Below are 9,379 nucleotides of genomic sequence, written 5' to 3'. Positions count from 1 at the left end.
AATAAATAATATTTCACAATATTACATTTTTTCCTGTATTTTTTATCAAATAAATGCAGCCTTGATGAGTATAAGAAACTTCTTTAAAAAACATTACAAGTCTTACTGATCCCAAACTTTTGAGCGGTAGTCTATATTTAATAACTAAAGATATCAAAGCATTATTTGTATCATTCAGTTCAGTTGAGATATGATACAAGTTTTCTTTACGTAATTGTTGTTAAAAAGATTACATGAGGGACAAAATAACACAAGTAACCCTAAATATAAACAATAAATGCAATTAACAATGTAATTTAAAGGTTTTCAAACTTTTTGATGCTAAGGACCCCCAAATACGATGATTCCCTTATGAGAGATTCTAAATATAATAAATATGATTATTTATTTATAAATGTAAAGGCAGCTGCATATTTCATGTGTAAAAATCCATTTATATAGTATAAGGAAACTATTCTTTGTTATATTATTAAGAGTAAAGTAAATAAAAAAATTGTTTCCAAAGTTAAATATTTGGCTTTTGCATTGTCATGTTACTAAAACAAAATGTTAAAATGTTATCTGGAAATACTTACGTTTAATTAACTTGACAACGTTTATAAAATTATTTTTAGAATCTTTTTTTTTAATTGAGAAAAAAAAGGAAAGCAGAAAGAAATAACTAAATTTAGTACATGCAAACGTAAAAAAAATGTTAAACGTATTTCATTAATACCTTAAATGCACAAATTAACAGGCCTAAAACATATTTTGTAAACAAATAAACAAAAAATCGTATTAACCCAGTTTAATGTACAAATAGTACAAACATCCCACACACTAGCACAATGCAACATGACTAACGTAAACACAACGTTTATAAGAAATATATAATAACAAAATTATTCATATTTATGCACAGCATAAACAAATTGTTTATTTTAAAAATCAATGTTTTGACGCATTAGCCCAGTTAGCAGGGACGCTAACAACAACAGGCGTTACATACCGATTTACAATCCCCCCAAAAAAATCATATCAGCCACCCTGTGGCCATAATATCTCGCTAATAACAATTTCTGAATAGGTTTAATTTACTGAAACGTAATGTCATGAATAATTATGTATTTAAAGGATACCTACCGTGCGAGACTCTCACCGGTTCATTCTGTCTGAAGGGACTGGCGTGATCACGTGACCGACCCGCCCTTCCAACAGCTGATCTGCATAGTGACGTCACCGCAGCGCGTGTAATGAAGACTGTCCAATAATTTGTATGATGATGGAGATGGATATAGTTAATATGTACTTTTTATGTTTTTTTTCTGTATACCCTTGGCACTTTTGTTTTGTATTTGTAGTTCAAGCATTAATAAAAAAAAATAATAAAATAAAAAAATGATGGAGATGGACAGGTCATGCCGCGTCACTTAGCCACGAGAATTAAACAGCAGTGTTTTCTTTACATTTATTTTATAGCATCAGTCAATCAGAATCAAGTCAATATACTATCAGAAAAGTCAATATATCCCTGCGTTCAAGTGTGAAGTTCAACAGCATGGCATATGTCTCAGAAGAAAGGCTCACAAACTACAAATATCCATAGACATATTAATGTATAAACATAATTATCTAAATATTTGACTAATAATTTAGAGCAGACTATTAACAACAGAGATTCCATTATTTTCTAAAACAAAAAATAATAGATTTATTTAAGTTGTGCCATGTTTGGATAAGTCTAAACATTGTGCATATCAATACAATTCACTTCTTCCTTACATGTAAATAATGAAGATACAACATTGTCCTGGTAAAACTAACATAATTTATCAGAACTAGTAGATCAGAGTCTGTTAGCCTGCAGTTTCGCCCTAAATTTCAAACTGGAATATTAAAATTTCAAAATTAGTAAATATATCTTTGTTGAGGGAAAAGCTGTGGGAGCGAACCATCAATGTGTGTTCAGCAAAATAAAAGGATTAACTGTACAAAAGATACATACACACCCATGATTTCACCTGAGCTCAGCAGAGGCATGGCAGGACAGTGCAGAGGCACAGCTGACGGGGCTCTTTGCTTGTTCCTGAAGCTCTTTCCCGAAGGGGGCCCGTACATGGAGTCATTCAGTGGCCGGACCATAAATGAGGGCCGCACCAGCGGCTCAGCACTGCTTATTCTAAAAGGACACAAGGACTTTGGAGCGCAGCCAAGATGCCTGGAACAAAAGGTAGATATTGAAGCATGAAATATGCAGATTTTTTTTTTTTCTATGATTTCATGTGATATGTAATATGCAAAACTGTCATGAAATATTAGTAGTAAATGAAACCAGGCATGCAAAAAGTAATGTCCTGAATGTTTTAACATTTAACAGGTAACAAGGCGGACAAGAAATCCACCACCAAGGTAAAAATTGCCCACAGCAGACCCATTGCACATAAAAATAACATTCTCTCAATGTTTTCTCTATAGCATTCACATAACCAAGAATTTTTTAAAAAAAATATTAATACTGGTCGTTTTAAATATTCAGAGAAAATTCAGACATAACGTTTTCATAACTTAATAGGAACGTTAGCAAACCACTCTTAGAAAATACTTTTGTTATTTGGGATAACTGAGATTGAATTTTATTTATTTATTTATTTATTTTTCCCTGTAGCAACCTCAGAGTCCTAAGGAGCAGCCGAAGAAAGGTGATCAGAAAGGAGATGATGCCAAAAAGCAAGGAGGTAAATATTGACAACAGCATAGAGTGAGACATGAGTGAGACAAAAAGGCATTTCAAATGAACATTTGAAATACAAGCAAAAATGACACCGCAAATATCTGAAATGTAAAATGCTTTTTATGGCTTATGAAAGTAAATGTTTGACTCACAAATACAAATTTTTACTGATTTATTACAATAGAATAAAGTGTCAAACAATATTTAGTGTATAGGAGAAGCATTATACAATATCTTGACGCAAATGAGAGAGAAGATTGCACATTTCTATCTTGCTCTCAGGCACAACTGGATTTTATTGCACTTGCTATATGTTTCCAGTCAAGGTAACTAACTGTCTTTGTGTCTTTCCCCTCGCAGGACAGCCGAAGGGAGAGAAGCAATCAAATGCCTGGAACAAAAGGTAGATATTGAAGCATGAAATATGCAGATTTTTTTTTTTTCTATGATTTCATGTGATATGTAATATGCAAAACTGTCATGAAATATTAGTAGTAAATGAAACCAGGCATGCAAAAAGTAATGTCCTGAATGTTTTAACATTTAACAGGTAACAAGGCGGACAAGAAATCCACCACCAAGGTAAAAATTGCCCACAGCAGACCCATTGCACATATTGGAAAGTTACACGTGCATAATTCATAATGCCTGCTCAAAATCAGCCACTGTCAGTATTGGCTAATGTTCTGGCAAGGTTCTCTCAAATTTATGAAAAGAAAAAAACAAACAAAAAAAAGTTCTTCCAGTAACATTACTAGAACTTTCGTCGTCTGGGCTTTAATAACATTCGCAAAACGTCAGTACAAAAACCTTAGACATGGTTCATGGTTCTTTTTTTTTTTGTCTGAAATGTTTTTTAAACGTTACTTGTTTCAGAATGTTCAGAGAACATTAAAAAGAACTGTTCTTATAAAAAATGATAAATGGAACATTCCCTTAATGTTTTCTCTGACATTCGCATTAGCAAGAAAAAAATGGTTGATTTAAACGTTCTGAGAACATTTAAAAAAACATGATTCTTCAGAAATCATTCTATGCTGATTTGCTGCTCAAGAAAAAAAGTTGTTCTCAGAAGAGCATTCATTTGAAGTAGGAATCTGTTTTCACATTATATTATAAATATCTTTATTGTCACTTTTGATCAGTTTAATGTGTCCTTGTAGTGAATACTGATGAAAGACTGAAAATTACAAACGTTTTTTTTTATAACATGTACACTAATACAACATTCACAACCAGACCAGGAGCATGTACTAAAGAAAATTAATAGGTTCAATTATGATTTTATGTTGATGTTTGATATTTATTCAAACGATCTCAATTTCTCATACAATCAATTTTATAGCTACATAATTCTATGATAAAAAGGCAGTAGGCTCTTGCTTTGACCTACAATAGCATTTGTCTTTTAAAATGAATCCATTTTTGCCCATACCGGCCCCATGCAAACTGACGTCTGGCCAAGAACACAGCAGAGAGAAATAGGTGTAGTGTAACCATGCATAAGAGACAGCGCTCAGGGAATATAAAGCATGTAGGCTATGTAATATTAGGCCGAGGCAGCAAAACCATAGGATGCATTTGTGCCAGAGAACAAGTGTTTTAGAGGAGATGCATGTAGTCTTCTAACCAGATTAGGGGTTGTGTTGGTTCTGGAAATAAAGCATATTAAATGCACTCCAGTGTTTGACCATACAGTGCTTCTGTTTTATGGAATGTCAGAATAACAGAATGTCATTCTTTCTCCTGACTTAATCACATCAGACAGATTTTGAGAGAGTGTTGTGTGTGTGTGTGTGTGTGTGTGTGTGTGTGATCACATATGCAGAGCCTTACACCTGTCAGAGTGATGTGAGCATTTCACTCCGGATCCACTTCAAAAAATGTGCCATTCATATTTAATCTCAAGTAATTAATATTTACTTAGCAGCAATGCTATCATATGTGGCTATTTAACCAAAGATGTCATGCGATGGTCAGACCTCTTTTAAACTGGTATACTGGCTCAACTTGTATTGAGAACAATATAAAATAAAATAAAATAAAATAAAATAATATAATAATAAATTGCTGAAAGTGCTTGTTCTTAACTTTATGAAAAACACTGTCCACAGTATTACGAAGATACATGTTTTAAAAAAAACAAGGCTACAGGCTACTATAAAAATGTACTCAAAAGTACCATGGTATTAACATGGTATTCTGTGAAGTATCATATATGGTGCTTAAATATATGATACTTTATACCATGGAATTACCATTGTACATGTGCAGAAAAAAATAGCTGCAAAATAGGCTTCTACTTTCAAAAATGTACTTAAAAAGTACCATGGTATTATATATAGTGTCATATACCATGGTACTAAATTACTATATTTATGCACCATGGTATTTACATAATACAAGGTACTGTACTTCATATAATGCCATGGTATTACCATGGTACATGTCTGATAAACAACATAGGCTACTATACTTACAAAACACATTCAAAAATACCATGGTATTAACGTGGTATTCTATGAAATACCATATACTGTACTATGGTACTGAATAACTATATTTATGCACTGTACAATGGTATTTACATACTCCAAGGTACAGTAGAATACCATGGTATTATTACCATGATACATGTCCAATAAACAAAACAGGCTACAACATTACAAAAACATGCCCAAAAAGTACCATAATATTAACAGCATTCTATAGTACCATATATCTATGGTACTGAATTACTACTATACCATAGCATTTACATACTCCAGGGTACATGGAACACCATGGTATTACCATGGTATATGTGACCCTGGACCACAAAACCAGTCTCAAGTCGCTGGGGTATATTTGTAGTAATAGCCAAAAATACATTGTATGGGTCAAAATTATAGATTTTTCTTTTATGCCAAAAATCATTAGGATATTAAGTAAAGATCATGTTCCATGAAGATATTTTGTAACTGTAAATATATTAAAACTTAATTTTTGATTAGTAACATGCATTGCTAAGAACTTCATTTGGACAACTTTAAAGATGATTTTCTCAATATTTAGATTTTTTTGCACCCTCAGATTCCAGATTTTCAAATAGTTGTATCTCGGCCAAATATTGTCCTATCCTAACAAACCATACATCAATGGAAAGCTTATTTATTCAGCTTTCATGTGCTGTATAAATCTCATTTTCGAAAAATTGACCCTTATGACTGGTTTTGTGGTCCAGGGTCACATATGTCCAATAAACAAAATAGGCTATACTTACAAAGATTTGCCCAAAAAGTACCACGGCATTGCCTACTATGTACTATGACACTACCATAATATTTTAGACATGTACAATTATAGTGCCATGGTTTACTCTGATGTACCATGGAGTACCATGTAGATACCATGGTACATGTATTTCAATATAGTATTACCATCTGATATATGGTAAAGTCGCAGTACATTGGATGTCATGATGGCATGTCATTTATGATATTGCCATGTACTTGTTCTGAAAACCTGGCATTACCATGGTATGTCCAAAACATGGAGCTGATTTCTGCACGAACGCCGGAGCAATGTTCGGATAACTGGCATCGGTTTTCAGGTCCAGCATCTTTCTGAGGTGCTTCAGGTAAACGCTCGTGCGCTACAAGTGACGCTGCTGTTACAGTCCCTGTCGCTCGCTTTCACTGTCTGCGGGATTCTGTGGGATTCTGTGGAGTGATTCAATGTAGCGAGCCAAAAGAGCGGATCGTGATTTGGCGGGTTTCACCTGAGATTGTGCTTCTCACGAAAGCTGAATTTCACGAAAACATGTCCGGGTCGCATTTCGCCCCAACATTAAAATGAGAAGATTTTTTGTACCATTATTATTTTTTAAGTTGTGTGACCATAGACTGTATAAAAACAGGTTGTGACATTATTTTAATAAAATTGAGCACATTTCACACCCAGTTTTCTTGACGTAAATGAGTCCAGATGTTTAGCTTTTGAGGTTTTTATTCTCATTAGATTGTAATGCAGTAATAAGAATGATCCTGTACGCACAATTAAATTTTATCATATCTATCTATCTATTTTGCATCATGGTAATGATGAGAATGGGTGCCTGATTTATTGTCATGAAAATGTCACAAATGAATGCAATTAATTGTCTTTATGCAAACATATTTGATTTTGGGTTGCAATATGTTGTTCTGATTATGAGATTTCCCTGTCAGCTGGTCTGTAGACTATAATTAAATGCTATTGGGAACTTGGCATAGGCAGCAAATCGCCCTTTACAAGCTCTCTGTAGGTGTTTGAACTATATACAGAGAAGAAGCATTGATGTACAAAGTCTTATACTTGCACATTATGTTTTAATTTGACTACATTTTTACTACAGACAATAATTGACAGGCCCCCTGTTGAAGGCCCCTGATATTGTAAAATAGCCTGTTTGTTTTTAGGGAGATGCCAAGATGACATTGTGTTTGATAATTAGTCATTTCACTTCTTATAGACAGTTTTCTGAGAGTAACTTGATTTGCATATCAACAACCAGTGTTGTTATTGTTAGTAAAAAAAAAATAAAACTATCGAAAATAGTTTTCATTTTTGGTAATTAAAATAAAGTTGTAACAAAATATAAATATATAGATGCAAAACGTATTTATTATATGTGATGTGAAATAAAATGTCAAATTGCTTCACATAATAGCTTAATTAAAAATACCTAACTTCACAATCATTTTGGGAAATAAGGCTGAAATAAAATATTAAATAGATCATAATATTGATAAAATATGAAAATGAAAGATGATTAAATACCTATAATATTAGATGGAAAACTTAAAAACTTAAATGACAATTAGAAATGTTGCTTCGGAAATTTGGGTTTGAAGTACTAAAATGACTAAAACTAAAACTGAAATAAAAATAAAATAAGCTAAAAAGAAATAAATAACTAATAAAAATGACAAAAACATATAACAAAATGACTAAAACTAACAAAAAATTCAAACGAAAAATGTAAAATTAAAAGGTAATTCAAAATAAAAAAAAAGCTATAATGCTAAATTAATAATACTAAAATCCCACTGTAAAGAACATGTAGTGACATTTCACAGATTAACCAATAACCTTTCAGTTTCCAGCCCAGCTTAATAGAGTTTCATCCCAAAATGACAGCTTTGCCGAACGATGACCCACTACTGAAGTAAAACGTGTCCCACTGTGTTTAACATCTTAGGGAGAGTTTCACAGCTTTGCAGTGGAAGAACTGTGTGATGAAGACATCAGTGATGGATCTTAAAGTGGAAGCTATGGACATTGATTACGACCAGCCGCCTCCCCTCCAAGTGTTCGCTCACACCTCGACTCTACACGGCATCTCTCATATCTTCTCCTATGAGAAGATCACGGCCAAATGCTGCCTCTGGGTGGTGTTTTTCCTCAGCTCCTTGACCTTTCTCATGTACGTCTGCGTCGATCGGATTCAGTTCTACCTGGAGTACCCTCACGTCACCAAGCTGGACGAGATCACGACGCCCGTGATGGTTTTCCCAGCGGTGACGATTTGCAATCTCAACTCCATCCGCTTCAGCAGGATCACACGCAACGACCTGTACCACGCGGGCGAGCTGCTGGCACTGCTGGACTCCAGGTTGGTGAATGCGGATCAGTCGAGGGGCTGTGGTTAAGTTTTAATAATGAGCGTGAGTCACTCACTCAGTAGATTATGCTCCCGTATTCCCTGAATGCACAAGCACATTGGAGTGTAAATGATTAGCATGCTTTTACTGAACTTGAGGAGCGGAAATGAAAATGCAGAGCTCTGGGGAGTCCCTGATGCTGAAGTCATGATATTGTATATAGCCTATTTCTGTCACTCCTGCCTCTTCATCCTAAGTGCTTTTCTGGCAAATTGAAAGATGCAGTCTGATTATTGTTCATTTTTTAATCGAGGAAAGTGCACTCTCAAAAGTAAAGCTTCCAATAGTGGGGTTTGCAGCGATGCCATAGAAGAACCATTTTTGCTTCCCCAAAGAACCTTTCAGTGATCAGTTCTTAAAGGAGTAGTTCACCCAAAAATGAAAATTTGCTGAAAAATTACTCACCCTCAGGTCATCCAAGATGTAGAGGAGTTTGTTTCTTCATCAGAAACAGATTTGGGGAAATGTTGCATTACATGACTTGCTCACCAATGGATCCTCTGCAGTGAATGGGTGCCGTCAGAATGAGAGTCCGAACAGCTGATAAAAACATCACAATAATCCTCAAGTAATCCACACCGCTCCAGTCCATCAGTTAAAGTCTTGTGAAAAAAGAAACAAATCCACCATTAAGGTGTTTTAACTTTAAATCATCACTTCTGGCCAAAATACGGGTCACTAATCCATAATAACGCTTCTTCCAGTGAAAAAGTCCATCCTCTGTTTGTCCTCTCACATCAAAATCCAGCCACATATTTATTTGTTGTGAACTGTTTTGGACATATTTCTGTCCTGATTCAGACAAGACGACTTTTTCACTGGAGAAAGCAATATTATTGATAGAGGACTCATATTTTTGCCAGAAACAATTGTCTGAAATGAAGTAAATTCATCAAGACATTTTTATGACAAACATGCAGTTTTTTTAACAAGATGATGGACTGGAGTGGTGTGGATTACTTGTGGATTACTGTGATGTTTTTTT

At 34.3% G+C, this 9,379-nt stretch overlaps 2 protein-coding genes across 2 annotated transcripts in view; one reads left to right on the top strand and one right to left on the bottom strand.

The window, feature by feature from the left end:
- LOC107714545 (WD repeat-containing protein 13-like) overlaps positions 1-2,097 on the bottom strand; it is a 7,211-nt gene extending 5,114 nt beyond the window's left edge. Inside the window, exon 1 of the mRNA XM_016520413.1 lies at positions 2,001-2,097. Coding sequence (XP_016375899.1) covers positions 2,001-2,097 — 97 coding nt within the window. The remainder of the gene's footprint in view (positions 1-2,000) is intronic.
- A 4,155-nt stretch (positions 2,098-6,252) lies between these two features.
- Positions 6,253-9,379, top strand: part of LOC107714557 (acid-sensing ion channel 1-like) — a 22,563-nt gene continuing 19,436 nt past the window's right edge. The window contains exons 1-2 of the mRNA XM_016520426.1: positions 6,253-6,329; positions 7,932-8,345. Coding sequence (XP_016375912.1) covers positions 7,969-8,345 — 377 coding nt within the window. The 5' untranslated portion in view covers positions 6,253-6,329; positions 7,932-7,968. The remainder of the gene's footprint in view (positions 6,330-7,931; positions 8,346-9,379) is intronic.

The sequence above is a fragment of the Sinocyclocheilus rhinocerous genome, unplaced genomic scaffold (assembly GCF_001515625.1).
Source record: "Sinocyclocheilus rhinocerous isolate Xijiao unplaced genomic scaffold, SAMN03320098_v1.1 scaffold990, whole genome shotgun sequence".
Taxonomy (NCBI): Eukaryota; Metazoa; Chordata; class Actinopteri; order Cypriniformes; family Cyprinidae; genus Sinocyclocheilus; species Sinocyclocheilus rhinocerous.
The sequence above is the reverse complement of the archived record's forward strand: the minus strand, read 5'-3'. Positions and strand labels throughout refer to the sequence as shown.